The sequence below is a fragment of the Salmo trutta genome, chromosome 16 (assembly GCF_901001165.1).
Source record: "Salmo trutta chromosome 16, fSalTru1.1, whole genome shotgun sequence".
Lineage (NCBI taxonomy): Eukaryota > Metazoa > Chordata > Actinopteri > Salmoniformes > Salmonidae > Salmo > Salmo trutta.
Window position 1 is genome coordinate 37093771 of NC_042972.1, and position 15736 is coordinate 37109506.

The 15736-nt window shown below is 41.4% G+C and overlaps 2 protein-coding genes across 3 annotated transcripts in view; both read left to right on the top strand.

Annotated features, from left to right (window-relative positions):
* The first annotated feature begins 4910 nt into the window (after window positions 1–4910).
* On the top strand, window positions 4911–9653 carry LOC115150690 (protein/nucleic acid deglycase DJ-1). The gene is made up of 6 exons (XM_029694220.1): window positions 4911–5086; window positions 5693–5794; window positions 5995–6054; window positions 6600–6669; window positions 7864–7950; window positions 8896–9653. Exons 1-6 carry the CDS (start codon window positions 4997–4999, stop codon window positions 9054–9056), a joined length of 570 nt encoding a protein of 189 aa, XP_029550080.1. The 5' UTR covers window positions 4911–4996; the 3' UTR covers window positions 9057–9653.
* A 2-nt stretch (window positions 9654–9655) lies between these two features.
* The window catches only part of LOC115150688 (voltage-gated potassium channel subunit beta-2), a 155657-nt gene continuing 149576 nt past the window's right edge, over window positions 9656–15736 (top strand). The window contains exon 1 of one of the 2 annotated variants that reach the window (XM_029694215.1): window positions 9656–9745. The gene's annotated coding sequence lies outside the window, so the exon portion shown is untranslated. The remainder of the gene's footprint in view (window positions 9746–15736) is intronic. The other variant, XM_029694214.1, reaches the window with a different exon arrangement.

Below are 15736 nucleotides of genomic sequence, written 5' to 3' on the forward strand. Positions count from 1 at the left end.
TACCGGAGCGCCAAGTCTAGATCCACGAGGCTTCTAAACAGCTTCTACTCCCCTAGACCCTCTATACCCCCCTAGACCCTCGACCCTCAGTGGTGTGGGGGCTGTGCTTTGGCAAAGTGGGTGGGGTTATATCCTGCCTGTTTGGCCCTGTCCGGGGGTTTCAGCGGATGGGGCCACAGTGTCTCCTGACCCCTCCTGTTTCAGCCTCCAGTATTTATGCTGCAGTAGTTTATGTGTCGGGGGGCTGTTACATCTGGAGTATTTCTCTTGTCTTACCCGGTGTCCTGTGTGAATTTAAATATGCTCTCTCTAATTCTCTCTTTCTCTCTTTCTTTCTTTCTCTCTCTCGGAGGACCTGAGCCCTAGGACCATGCCTCAGGACTACCTGGCATGATGACTCCTTGCTGTCCCCAGTCCACCTTGCCGTGCTGCTGCTCCAGTTTCAACTGTTCTGCCTGTGGCTATGGAACCCTGACCTGTTCACCAGACGTGCTACCTGTCCCAGACCTGCTGTCCCAGACCTGCTGGAACCCTGACCTGTTCACTGGACGTGCTACTTGTCCCAGACCTGCTGGAACCCTGACCTGTTCACCGGACGTGCTAGCCGTCCCAGACCTGCTGTTTTCAACTCTCTAGAGACAGCAGGAGCGGGAGAGATACTCTCAAAGATCGGCTATGAAAAAGCCAACTGACACTTACTCTTGAGTTGCTGACTTTTTGCACCCTCGACAACTACTATGATTATTATTATTTGACCATGCTGGTCATTTATGAACATTTGAACATCTTGGCCATGTGCTGTTATAATCTCCACACCGGCACAGCCAGAAGAGGACTGGCCACCCCTCATAGCCTGGTTCCTCTCTAGGTTTCTTCCTAGGTTTTGGCCTTTCTAGGGAGTTTTTCCTAGCCACCGTGCTTCTACACCTGCATTGCTTGCTGTTTGGGGTTTTAGGCTGGCTTTATGTACAGCATTTTGAGATATCAGCTGATATAAGAAGGGCTATATAAATAAATTTGATTTGATTTGATATTGTTATTTAATGCTGTTCTTTAATTATTTGTTATTCTTATCTCACTTTTTTTGTATTTTCTTAAAACTGAATTGTTGGTTAAGGGATTGTAAGTATGCATTTCATTCGGCAAATAACATTTGATTTACCTGGTTTGCAAATCACTCTAAAAGGCGTGTCCTTAGTGTGATCTTTAACATACTATGAGCTCTTTCTGTAAATAAATAAGTAAATGGATAAATAAATCAATGTTTTAGGCAAATTAGCTTTTATTCCACTGTGGGTCTGGCTAACTTGATCCCAGCTGCATATGTAGGTAATCACCACTGCCTTTTGGATTGGCTCACAGGCACGCAACAAACAAGCTGCCGCCAACACCCCCAAAGCTTTGTCTAATCTGCTGTTTCACTGGGCTCTTGTTCCTCACACAAATATGAAAGTGAATCTCTGCAGCAGAATGCACAGTGGCAGATTAAACTGGGAAGGGTGCCTGCACACTAATGCCCGAGACATTAAGTCTGGGATTTACACTGATAGATAATTCCCAGAGGTGCCTTAAGAGATGTCTTCTGCTGGAGAATGCAGAAGTTCTCAGACAGAGCTTCAAGAACTTTATGACCTTATTGACCCCTCATTTCACAAACATCAGGGATTTTTTTTTTAAACTAGTTTTCTTTCAGATCTTTTCATTTTTAAAAAAATGTAACCTTCGTTTAACTAGGCAAGTCAGTTAAGAACAAATTATTGTTTACAAGGACGGCCTAGGAACAGTGGGTTAAAAACGTGTTAGGGATCGGCGTCCCGTCAACGGGACAGATATAAATCATGCAGCACCTTGTGTCACCATCGCAGATTTTAGAGAAACAACAAATGTCGGTACGTGTCTTAAATCGGCTGAAAGCTTAAATTCTTGTTAATATAACTGCACTGTCCAATTTACAGTAGCTAGTACTGCGAAAAAATGCGATGCTATTGTTTGAGGAGAGCTCCTAACAACAAAACACTTTTTTCACCGCGATAGGTTTGATAAATTCACCTCTGAAGGTGAAATGTGTACTTACATTCTGAAATCTTGCTCTGATTTTTCATCCAAAGGGTCACAGAGATAACATGAAGTGTCGTTTTGTTAGATAAAATCATTTTTCATATCCTAAAAAGGTCCATATAGCATGCACGATCGATTTTGTATTTTCACTCGTTCAATTTGCAAAGAAAGGAATCTGTGAAAATCTCACCCTAAACGTTGTTTCAACCAGTCAAATCGCATTCGTATGTATTCCTCAGAGATCCTAGAACATAACGAGACTTCACTATATCATTAGGGGTGTAGTATATCCTATAGAACACCAAATTTGGTCAGAGAGCGACGCCTTCATGGCACGCCGATGACGCGGACGGCCATCACTTGAACGACTCTAACTTTGTCCATTTTTTTATTTTTTATTTCACCTTTATTTAACCAGGTAGGCCAGTTGAGAACAAATTCTCATATCCAACTGCGACTTGGCCAAGATAAAGCAAAGCAGTGCGACACAAACAACAACACAGAGTTAGACATGGAATAAACAAACGTACAGTCAATAACACAATAGGAAAAATCTATATACAGTGTGTGCAAATGTAGTAAGATAAGGGAGGTAAGGCAATAAATAGGCCGCAGTGGCGAAGTAATAACAATTTAGCAAATAAACACTGGAGTGGAGATGTGCAGAAGATGCATGTGCAAGTAGACATACTGGGGTGCAAAGGAGCAAAAAATAAATAACAATATGGGGATGAGGTAGAAGGATGGGCTATTTACAGATGGGCTATGTACAGTTGCAATGATCTGGAGCTGCTCTGACAGCTGATGCTTAAAGTTAGTGAGGGAGATATGAGTCTCCAGCTTCAGTGATTTTTGCAATTTGTTCCAGTCATTGGCAGCAGAGAACTGGAAGGAAAGGCGGCCAAAGGAGGAATTGGCTTTGGGGGTGACCAGTGAAATATACCTGCTGGAGCGTGTGTTACGGGTGGGTGCTGCTATGGTGACCAGTGAGCAGAGATAAGGCGGGGCTTTACCTAGCAAAGACTTATAGACGACCTGAAGCCAGTAGGTTTGGCAACGAATATGAAGCGAGGGCCAGCCAACGAGAGCATATAGGTCGCAGTGGTGTGTAGTATATGGGGCTTTGGTGACAAAACGGATGGCACTGTGATAGACTGCATCCAATTTGCTGAGTAGAGTGTTGGAAGCTATTTTGTAAATGAGTCTATTTTGTAAATAGTCAGTTTTACAAGGGTATGTACAATTTTTTTTTAAATTAAATTTAAAAAAGAATGCATGAAATGAAATTAAATGAAATGTATGCATTCACTACTGTAAGTCGCTCTGGATAAGAGCGTCTGCTAAATGACTAAAATGTAAAGTAAGTGTAAAGTTTACAGTCTAACCAGACACCTAGGTATTTGTAGTTGTCCACGTATTCTAAGTCAGAACCGTCCAGAGTAGTGATGCTGGACGGCCGGGCAGGTGCGGGCAGCAATCGGTTGAAGAGCATGCATTTATTTGTACTTGTTTTTAAGAGCAGTTGGAGGCCACAGAAGGAGAGTTGTATGGCATTGAAGCTTGCCTGGAGGTTAGTTAACACAGTGTCAAAATAAGGGCCAGAAGTATACAGAATGATGTCGTCTGCGTAGAGGTGGATCAGAGAATCACCAGCAGCAAGAGCACCAATCAGGGTCAAACAAAGCTAGCTAGATAACCAATGAGCTGGGCTTTACGGGAGTATCCTGAAACCATGTATCTGTCGTAAAATGTAGCTACTAACCTTGTGCGACAGCATGCCTTTTCATTTTGGACCAAAATTATAAGAATATTCAGAGTTATGAAGATATGAAAACTGGTTGTTTTGCAAATGTTGAACTTATAATATGGCTACTAATACTGGAACATCTAAATCAAAGTCCAAGTATACAGATTTGACGATATTCTTGCAGAAAAATGTATTATGAATGCAAATGTCTGCTTCACGATTTGCCCAAATGTACCTGGGTGACTTCACACTAAATGTCATGTAGCTCGCTCATACTTCAAGTTGTCCGCCTGAAACTTTGCACATACACTACTGCCATCTTGTGGACAACCAGAGTTATGGCTGGAACAGGGACCTTTCTGCTGCATTTCAAAGATGGTGGTAGAACAAAACGTTTGTTTTTATTTTTGAATTTTCTTCTACCAGATCTATTGTGTTATATTCTCCTACATTCAATTCACATTTCTACAAACTTCAAAGTGTTTCCTTTCAAATGGTACCAGGAATATGCATATCCTTGCTTCAGGGCCTGAGCTACAGGCAGTTAAATTTGAGTATGTCATTTAGGCGAAAAAAAGAAAGAAAAAAAAGGGGCCTTGTTCAGCGGCAGAACGACAGATTTTTACATCGTCAGCTCGGAGATTCGATCTAGCAACCTTTCCGTTACAGGCCCGCTAGGCTACCTGCCGCCTCATTACTGTATAATAAACTTTTAAGTTTTGAATAATGTATTAAATAATATAAACCTCAAGCGCACATGTAAGATTATTATTATTATTTTTTACATCTGTTCGGCAAACAAAGGCTCAAAAGTGAAGGCTTATTTTATAAACACCTCTATTTACAAAAGCTTTATTGACAATGAATGGGTCAATGCCTCCCCCTGGTGGATGTAATTCAACCTACCAGTGAAGAGTATGTTGCGTTTAAAAGTCAATGATGTTGCATATATTTAGATGAAAATGAATCATCGAATATATGCAATAGTGTGTTTGATTTTATCAAATTACTTCTGTGAAATTCTTTGATAAGTTCAACCATGCACGCGTTGTGTTTGTCCTTTCAAATATCCCGTAGCTGTAGTGTAGCCATGTGTGTTCCTGCAGAGAGCTCTGCTTCCTGACAAAATAAAAGTCCTCTGACAGATATTTGCTGTCTTGTTGTGACACTCACTCACCCACTCGCTCAAGAATGGCAGGTAAAAAGGCATTAGTAATCCTCTCTAAAGGTGCAGAGGAGATGGAAACTGTTATACCTGTGGACGTCATGCGTAGAGCTGGGGTTTGTACATTTATCGAGCTAAATTGGATGTTAGATTAGCTAGCTAGGTGGTGCAAAATACACTGATCTCAATAGAGTATTGGCTAGCTGGCTCCATTTAGCTAGCTAGCTAAAAGCTGCACATTACAGGTAGTTAGTATTCTAGCGGCTATTTTATTTACCTAGCTAGCCACAGTCAAGCTGCAGCCCAAGCTAATTTGACACATGCATGCAGATCTATGTCTTGCCATAGCTAGCTAGGTAGGTAGCTGGTTAGCTAGCTTGATGTTGATATAATTGTCGGGCTAGCTAGCTATTATAATCTAGCCTATTTACAGACAAGATTAACAACTCTGCAGTATGCGATCCTTATATATGGTTAATAAATTAGCTAATGCGTTGTCATGCTGTTAGGTAGTGTGTTGGCATATTCAACACATGTGAGTATAAAGCCACTGCAAATGTCAAAGGTGACTGTAGTGCAGAATAGGAAGCAGATTATATTTTTCTAATTAAAAGTCCCATACTCATATTTGAGTAGTGGGATTTTATGATTACTTTAAGAGGCAATGACTAATGACAGTCTATTGAAGTAATTGTGCTTTTTTTTGTGTCCACATCCTGCAGATTGCTGTGACGTTGGCAGGATTGACAGGCAAAGAGCCTGTGCAGTGCAGCAGAGACATCTACCTTGTTCCTGATTCCAGCCTGGAGGATGCCAGCAAGCAGGTCAGAGCCCTCTCTGCCCTCCTGCCTCCTTCCCCTTCAATCCCATTAGTCCACATAGCAGGCTGTTCTCTGACTTCATAGAGTTTATAATGCACTTTAAAACATTCTTCATTAATGAATGTTCAAGATTGATGCATCTTAAATTGGTAATAAGAATTTGCTATCTGTGACCTTGTATCTTTTGATGTTTTTGGTTGCAGGGTCCGTATGATGTGATTGTTCTACCAGGGGGGGCTCTCGGTGCCCAGAACCTGTCAGAGGTAGGAATGCACTAAATGTTAAGCATTCATTGCCAGAACTTTTAGCTGCTGATTCATCTCTCCTGTGTGTCCCTGGCATTGCCAATATAACATTGCAGATGCATACTGTAACATTTGTCCCCTGAATTGTTTTAGTTGTCTTGGGGGACAATTTATGATAGAAAACTATAAAGGTCCCATAATTTTCCTTCATTTAAAATGTAATTTACTTTTTATGATCTTATGATGATTATTGTTTATTAAAAACAAGCAAAAATGTATGCAGTATGACACCATGATACTAATCCACGTTTTAATACGGTTTTAGCCCTTATAACTACAAGTTCTGTGGCATTGTCCCACAATTAATTTCAATTCTGTTTTTTTTGTCATGCTGAAAACAGACTCATCTATGACATTTTTTATAATGTCCACTGCCATTTCATGGGAATTCTTATTCCCTCTAGCAGAGGAGCATTTACTGCAGTGTTATAACACAGATTCTACATGATAAAGTAGAGTGCCTCATCTCTCTGTATGTGGCCCCCATGTTGTTTCTCTTGTAGTCCCCTGCTGTGAAAGAGGTGTTGAAGGACCAGGAGGGCAGGAAAGGGCTGATTGCTGCTGTCTGTGCAGGTACTGTTCCTTCTGTGAGAACACACACATACATCTCTGGAGCTAACACTCCAGAATGCATCTATGTCAATGACGTCTGCTGGGGCAAGATTGCTTAGGTCATAATCTTGAGTTAAATCAGCCAGCAACTGGTAATTTCTGTCAACCAGTGAATGTAGTATAAGATTGGGACTTGGGGCTGTCACATTGCCTTGCCTTTCCATTATTACTGAGCAGGAAACCAATACAGAATAAGCTTTTTCTATGATAGACTATTGTATTATACTTTTACACACATTGACCATTGAAGCTTAGGTTAACATTCACATATAATTGCCATTGACAAAGCCCACTACCCCTGAGACTTTCTACCCGTCTGCCCGCCTGTGCTGATGAAGGGCACTGGAAGGACGTTGTGAATGAGGACATGGGACCCATTTGGCAAAGTGGAGTGAAAGGCGTCCTAGAAAACGGCTGATGTCCCCACAGGAATATATAATGAACCTGCCAAACAGAGAATCAGCAGCAGTGTCACATTGTGCTCTGCTATTGTGAAAATAAAGCTTTCTATTTCTAATGTGAACAGAGGCGTGAAAAGTGCTTGACTCAAATCCTCCATATATAGCACGTGTATAAATGCCATAGCCCCTCTTGTCTCCCATTTCATACTCCCTTCTGAAACATATCACTAGTTTGTCCAACACCATCCATTTATGCATTATTGTTATTATAAGCCAGGAGTCATCAGAGAGAGGGGTGCACTACCTCCCTCTTTCTCAGCCCTGGCCTGTCTCTGGAGATGGTAGTTTTCCCAGTTTTCCCTTTTCTATTTATTAACAGTCTGAGGATGAGCTCACTGCAGTGCTAGGACGTTGCCGATGCTAATGCAGCAGACATAAAGTCCATTCTGTTTTGTCTCTGGTTTTGCATTCCTCTAAATATGGCATGCAGTGGTAGATTGAAACCATGTGTGGTTAGTTATAGATCCTAGTTTCCGGTTTTACTAATGAGTCTGACTTTTAGTGGTGATGTCACCTCAAAGGAAAACAAAAAGTTGTCAATCTGCATGTGAAATTAAGATGTATAGATAGACTTCTCTGGGTTTTTGTGAATAAATAATTTGACCTTCGTTGTCCAACGCCATGTCGGTTTTCAACATTTTGACTACAGATAGAACAGTGTTGGTCTAACTCTCCAGTCCCCTACTCACCTCAGGTCCCACGGCACTGCTGGCACATGGTATTGCCTACGGCAGCACGGTCACCACCCACCCTGGTGCGAAGGACAAGATGATGACTGGAGGTAAAGTAAAACAGCCTGGCTACCACAGGGCTAAGGTTCAGGCTGATGAATCTCTACTACTGTACATAGCTTGGTCACAGACTAACACAGCCAATGTGGTTTGTTGTTTGTTAGCGGGTTGTTACGCACCAAATACATCCACAGGTAGGAAATATATCTGTATGATAACTCAGCAGGCTCAGTGTGACAGGAAATGCAGCTTATTCTTGCAGTACAATGAGCACATCCAAATGATCGGTGCTACTGAACAATGACATAAGCCTGTGTGGTCTTTTGTGTCCAGCAGAGGGTGCTATAAATGATTTCCATACTTTATGGTAATCATTAATACAAGGTCTATGCAGTCTCGTAAACCAGATCCTAGGCCAGGGTTCCTCAACTGGCAGCCCATGGGTGATTTTATTTGGGGGGCCAAATAAAATGGTTAGACATAAAAGACTCTAAAAACACCAGCAAATCAGCTTCAAGTAATTTTACATTTTGGAAATCTGTTCCAAAGTATTCCCACGGATAATAGATATGTGATTGTATACAAATGTAAGCCAGGTTTGAAATGTAAGCAGTCTACAAATTGTTTGTAATTATGTTCCAGCCCCCTGACCATCCGCTCAAGAAAATATCGCCCCGCGGCTGAATCTAGTTGATCCCTGCCCTAGGCTAAGGAGGATTTGGAAATTGTGGAAGGCGACGCGGATCCCTTGAGAGACTAGTCATTATGCACCAGCATTTGACCTGACTCAAACAGTGAACACAGTAACAGAAATACTTAAAAAAATATATACTGCACAAATGCAAGTTAAGGTGGGCGTAGGAATTTTTGAAAAGATTAAAACAAAAATTAGTCATCTGATTTGAAGCAGTACTAAATGATCTGCATTTGCAGACTGTTGTGCATAACGATAGTGTCTCTCTCTCTACTCACCACTGTTCCTCTCCACTCCCTAGGCCACTACACGTATTCGGAGGCTCGGGTCCAGAAGGATGGCCATCTGATCACCAGCCGTGGGCCAGGAACCAGCTTTGAGTTTGCCCTGGCCATTGTAGAGGAGCTCATGGGGGCTGAGGTTGCTGCTACTGTCAAAGCACCCCTGGTTCTGAAAGACTGAGTGGTGTTGTGTCGCAAGCTGAAGCACTGCAAGCAGCATGATCAACTTCACCCCAACTACTCAGCACTGTTCATTATGATACACAGGCCAATCATTGTGAACAAAGAATAATGGTTGACAGGATAATGAATGATAGTAATAACATGGATTTTATTATTGTCTCCTTCTCTTTCCTTCACTGGGATATGTTGCCCAGTGAAGACTAGTAGTTTAGAATGTAGCCACAGCATGAAATAAAAATTACATTTGTGTTTCATCATCACACAGAGAAAATAATACAAAGGTTATGGATTAATAATCTTACTGAATCGACAATTATAACATTTAATTGGTAACGTTACAGTACTGCTACTGGTAGTCTCGGTCTACGAGTAGTAGTCTTCAGCAGTATGTAGGTAGGCTAAACAGCAGATTTGAGAGCTTCAAATAAATATGATTTTAAGGACTGGTAAAAGGGATTGCGAAATCACTGGTGGGCGCGGGAAACCTAGCTGTTCAGTTGATTGACATTGAGTATGGCCAATGAAAATCTTTGCATGGTTGTGTCTTCACGTAAATAGCCAGTGAAAACGTCAAATAAACGGGCTTGGATCTGAAGCAGCGTGTGTTGGGGATGTCAACGCGGTAAAGACAAGGGGCTGTTGTTTCAGAACCAGACCAGAGGATTGTTGACTTGACAAGAAACATAGGTAGGTGCTAGCTAGCTACTGTATACGGTACCAAATGATGTTGTCTCTGAATGCTAATGGCGTGGCAATGTAGTCTGGTACTTCCAAGTTATTGTTCACTCACACAGCCTCAAGTTATATCAAGCAGATGAGTGGGTTAGCTAGCCGGCCGGTTTAGCGAGCTTGCTATTACACAGTGTATGGTGCTTAATTTACTAGCTAGCGAGTAGTCTACAATTAGTTACCTAACCGATGTGTAAATTTGCATTCATTGCTCATTACTTGTGATTTGACTGAGTGCATGGCTAGTACAATATGTGCCAGACCACGACAGTAAAATACCGGTGAAGGAGAGACCGCTATACATCATCATTGACAAAAACGCTGTTCATCATCGCTGCCTTTCTTAGTTTTGTGTGCATACGGTAATTGTAGCAAACTCGTGATTGATTATTCAAAGCAAATGTAAACTTCTTGACAGCTCATGAACCAGATCCTTGTATGCCATTATTGGCTCTGTCTTAAATCTGAACCTAAGTCTGCAGATTCACACATTCTGCAGATATTTTTTTCGTGTGATTAAACTAGCACATTCTATTTGTGCCCAGAGGATAAGGTCATTCAAAATGACTGCCACCAGAATAACTGTAGCCCAAGGAATGGGTGCCTTATGTTGGTTTAACCTAAATGTAGGTAATTTCTATATTTAGCTATTAACACCCATCCTGGGGAAAGGAGTGTCCTAGCAGTCGCTACTAACATTATTTGTTGAAAACAACATTCCTTCAGTCAGAGAAGCCTGTATTGGATTTACCATGCATATAAATGCAATTTCTTGTGTAGACCTGGTTGATCAGACACCATATCTTCATGGACTGCAGCTGTGTATCCTAACAAGTGGAATCTCAACTTCATTGTAGACACACAAACCAATTTCAATGCCACCTTATGGCAACCGGCTTTATCATTATGTTTTACCCAAGCCAGTTTGCTACCTTCACACATAAAATGTTCATGATATTGACGGTCGGTTAGTACTGTTGACTGCTTATGACAACTGGCATTACACTGTTATGACACAAACATGTATCAGCTATTATGATGGAGGGTTGAAGGAAAATGTATGGAATATCAAAGTTGTCGTGTGAGACATAGCATTGCTGTACTGTACCTAGATAATAGTAATAGGTGACCCTTTTGAACTACTGTATTCACACCATTTGCTTACTATAAAGTTGATCCTTAATACTTTTTACACTTCTGCTTTTGTGCTCTTTTAATACTCATAGGAGATGTGTGATGATTATAAAACTCCTATTTTTAACTCAAGTTAACATTGATACAGTATGCTTTGTGATGTTTGTTCCTGTTTTGAGAGTTGAAAGGAAAACAGAATGCATGATTAAAAATAAGTGTTAATTGTTCTCAAACGGCAAATAGTTTTTAGCTGACTTGCATCTACACTCTTTTGTGGTAGCCTCTGCAACAGACTGATTCAATGGGAAACCACTATAGATTCCAGTGTCAGATAAGCATCTACAGTATAAGCAGAGCAGTCAGGAGTCATCCAAATGAAAGGGGAGCTTAAGCATTTTCCTCTTACAATACATAACATAGGCCTAAAGAAAGTCTTCGTCGTGTTGGAAGGTGAACCTTTGCACCAGTCTGATGTCTGAGTGCTCTGGAGCAGGTTTTCATCAAGGATCTCTCTGTACTTTGCTCTGGTCGTCTTTCCCTCGTTCCTAACTAGTCTCCCAGTCCCTGCCGCTGAAAATATCCCCACAGCATGATGCTTCCACCACCATGCTTCCCCATAGGGATGGTGCCAGGTTTCCTCCAGATGTGACGCTTGGCATTCAGGCCAAAGAGTTCTATCTTTGTTTCATCAGACCAGAGAATCTTGTTTCTCATGGTTTGAGAGTCTTTAGATGCCTTTTGGCAAACTCCAAGCGGGCTGTCATGTGCCTTTTTCTGAGGATGCTTCCATCTGGCCACTCTACCATAACGGCCTGATTGGAGGAGTACTGCAAAGACGGTTGTCCATCCACAAGGTTCTCCCACCTCCACAGAGGAACTCTGGAGCTCTGTCAGAGTGACCAATGGGTTCTTGGTCACCTCCCTGACCAATGCCCTTCTCCCCCCAATTGCTCAGTCTTGGTGGTCCAAAACTTCTTCCATTTAAGAATGATGGAGGCCACTGTGTTCTTGGGGACTTTCAATGCTGCAGACATTTTTTGGTACCCTTCCACCAATCTGTGCCTCGACACAATCCTGTCTCGGAGCTCTATGGACAATTCCTTCGACCTCATGGCTTGGTTTTTGCTCTGACATGCACTGTCAACTGTGGGACCTTATATAGACAGGTGTGTCCCTAGTGGCGCAGCGGTTTAAGGCATTGCATCTCAGTGCAAGAGGTGTCACTGCAGTCCCTGGTTCGAATCCAGGCTGCATCACATCCGGCCGTGATTTGGAGTACCATAGGGCTGCGCACAATTGACCTGGGGTAGGCCGTCATTGTAAATAAGAATTTGTTTTTAACTGACTTCCCTAGTTAAATAAAGGTTTCATGTGCCCCTTTCCAAATCATGTCCAATCAATTGATTTTACCACAGGTGGACTCCAATCAAGTTGCAGAAACATCTCAAGGATGATCAATGGAAACAGGATGCAATTGAGCTCAATTTCAAGTATCATAGCAAAGGGCTGAATACTTATGTAAATGTGATATTTCTAAAAACATGTTTTTTGCTTTGTCATTATGGGGTGTTGTGTGTAGATTGATGAGGAAAATAAACAATTTAATTAATTTTAGAATAAGGCTCTAACGAAACAAAATGTGGGAAAAGTCAAGGGGTCTGAATACTTTCAGAATGCACTGTACATAAATGTATATGTTATTCAAGCTTATGCTAAAATTCAAAAGCAGCGAAACTCAAGCGTCATTAACATCTGAATTGATGCCAGGATAAGGCTTCAAACATCATCAGAGGGTACCCTCTGGCACAGTCTTATTCATGTCACTATGTTGTCATCTTCCAGTTGGATAGCTTATTTATGACATGTTACATGTTTTTGCTGTTGGACATGCATGGTAGCATGTATTATTCTGCTTGAGCAGCTGTACTGTAGAGAGCTGGAGGCCTGTATGCCTTCCTATTTCTGGACTGGGTGGGGGAGGGCCAGGGTGAAGAGACATTGGTTAAATGATGCAATTATAGAAATCTGTGAATCACCTGATTAGACCCCCCTATAGAGAAATGAAGAAGTTATTCTTGCTTTTTCAGGTAGGCCATTTGCACCAGATACGCTACACAAGAGATGGTCACATGCAGAAGATCAACATCTCAATGCGACATGAAGCGTTGAGATGTTGTTTAACTTCCATGTAGGCACTAAACATCAGTAAACAAACTGACACAGTTTTGATTGTGGTGCACATCAGAGTTCACTGCCTGGCATACCATTGAAAATGGGGTTATTGAAGAAAGCAGAGCACCAGTTGAGTTGACATTGGCCTACCACTTCACTCACGACTGCACAGTATGACACTCAGGCTTTGTTTTTGGTTGTGTACAATATTTGACACAAACTTATCCCTGATAGGCTAATTAGAATAGACTTTGAAGCCCTTGATTGGGAAGGAACATTGTTGGGAACATTGTTTGGAGGGCTCTTTGAGTTGTGGTGTCTCCAGAGCAGGATGATCAAGTACGTATTTCTGGAGATGTTATGACAAGGTAATTGAAGCGATTCATTAGATTTCGATCTAGAACATTTCTAATTGCAGGGGTTAATGAGAATGGCTGAACTCTATCAGTGGGTATGGCACTCATCACTATATCAATTATTAGGCTGTCTGCTGTGCGCCTGTGATAATGTAATTAGGATTTGCATAAGCAAAATATACCAAGCCAGACATTTATAACTGGAATTCTATCATAATGAATTGTAAAATGGCTGCCATGTTTGCCGTTACAGCTCAAATACTCAAGGGCCGCCCACAGTAGCAGGCTAATATGTATGAGGCTATAAATGTGTTAGTGCTGAGCGATTAACCACCATTTTTTTGGGGGGGGGGGGCGGAAATCAAGTCAAGAACTATGTGGGATGCTAAGCTGAAGGGAGTTGTTGTTTGCATTAAGAAAATATTCAACCTAGTTTGGTGCAGGAACGTGGTAATTAACTGGAATGACCATAAGCCATTGCCCCAGTTTTTTTCAGTCTCAATAGACTGATCAGAGAGGAAGAGGCAACGCGAGAGGTTTCACTCTCGCCAAAATCTGTCCAAAATAAGCATAATGCGTTTCAATGGGCTTATTTTGGACCTAAGCTTGTCGCTTGCCTTCCAGCCTTTGGGACAACGACTCCCATTGTTAGGGCATAGACATGAACATCTCGTCATTATATACAGATCATATTAGGTTAGATACATACAGACCGCATAAACCGCATGAGAAAGGAATGTACACAAAGAGGGGGCCAGAGACAGCTTGTGGGGGATATTTTCAGCGGCAGGGACTGGGAGACTAGTTAGGATCGAGGGAAAGACGACCAGAGCAACGTACAGAGAGATCATTGATGAAAACCTGCTCCAGAGCACTCAGACATCAGACTGGTGCAAAGGTTCACCTTACAACACGACGAAGACTTTCTTTATGCCTATGTTATGTATTGTAAGAGGAAAATGCTTAAGCTCCCCTTTCATTTGGATGACTCCTGACTGCTCTGCTTATACTGTAGATGCTTATCTGACACTGGAATATATAGTGGTTTCCCATTGAATCAGTCTGTTGCAGAGGCTACCACAAAAGAGTGTAGATGCAAGTCAGCTAAAAACTATTTGCCGTTTGAGAACAATTAACACTTATTTTTAATCATGCATTCTGTTTTCCTTTCAACTTTCAAAACAGGAACAGCTTGTGAAAGTATACCTTATCTTTTTTGAAGAACTAGTTAAATGATTTCGTCAGACAGCTCTGCAGCATACTTTTTTATTGAACCTTCATTTAACTTGGCAAGTCAGTTAAGAACAAATTCTTATTTTCAATGACAGCCTAGGAACAGTGGGTGAAAACTGATAACAGAAAAATGAAAACTGATAACGTAATCAAATAAAAACAAAGTAATATACACTATTTAAATATTGTATTATTTCATAGTAATTTCCTATTTTACTATAGATGTCTACCCAATGTGAACCTGGCGGAGACAATGGAATATTTTCAATGTTTTGGCAATTACATTTTCAATATTTTTGGCTTTGGAATATCCATTAAAACTAGAGGTCGACCGATTATGATTTTTCAACACCGATACCGATTATTGGAGGACCAAAAAAAGCCGATGCCGATTAATCGGCCGATTATTAATATGATTTTATTTTTATATATACAGTGAGTGAATAAAATATTTGATCCCCTGCTGATTTTGTACGTTTGCCCACTGACAAAGAAATGATCCGTCTATAATTTTAATGGTAGGTTTATTTGAACAGTGAGAGACAGAATAACAACAAAAAAATCCAGAAAAACGCATGTAAAAAATGTTATAAATTGATTTGCATTTTAATGAGGGAAATACGTATTTGACCCCCTCTCAATCAGAAAGATTTCTGGCTCCCAGGTGTCTTTTATACAGGTAACGAGCTGAGATTAGGAGCACACTCTTAAAGGGAGTGCTTCTAACCGCAGCTTGTTACCTGTAAAAAAGACATGTCCACAGAAGCAATCAATAAATCAGATTCCAAACTCTCCACCATGGCCAAGACCAAAGACCTCTCCAAGGATGTCAGGGACAAGATTGTAGACCTACACAAGGCTGGAATGGGCTACAAGACCATCGCCAAGCAGCATGGTGAGAAGGTGATAACATTTGGTGCGATTATTCGCAAATGGAAGAAACACAAAAGAACTGTCAATCTCCCTCGGCCTGGGGCTCCATGCAAGATCTCACCTAGTGGAGTTGCAATGATCATGAGAACGGTGAGGAATCAGCCCAGAACTACACGGGAGG

Coding starts and splice junctions, on each gene's coding strand:
- LOC115150690 (XM_029694220.1), top strand. CDS start 4,997: ATGGCAGGTAAAAAGGCATTAGTAATCCTCTCTAAAGGTGCAGAGGAG. Junction 6,055..6,599: donor GTGCCCAGAACCTGTCAGAG/GTAGGAATGCAC, acceptor TTTCTCTTGTAG/TCCCCTGCTGTGAAAGAGGT. Junction 7,951..8,895: donor GGACAAGATGATGACTGGAG/GTAAAGTAAAAC, acceptor TCCACTCCCTAG/GCCACTACACGTATTCGGAG.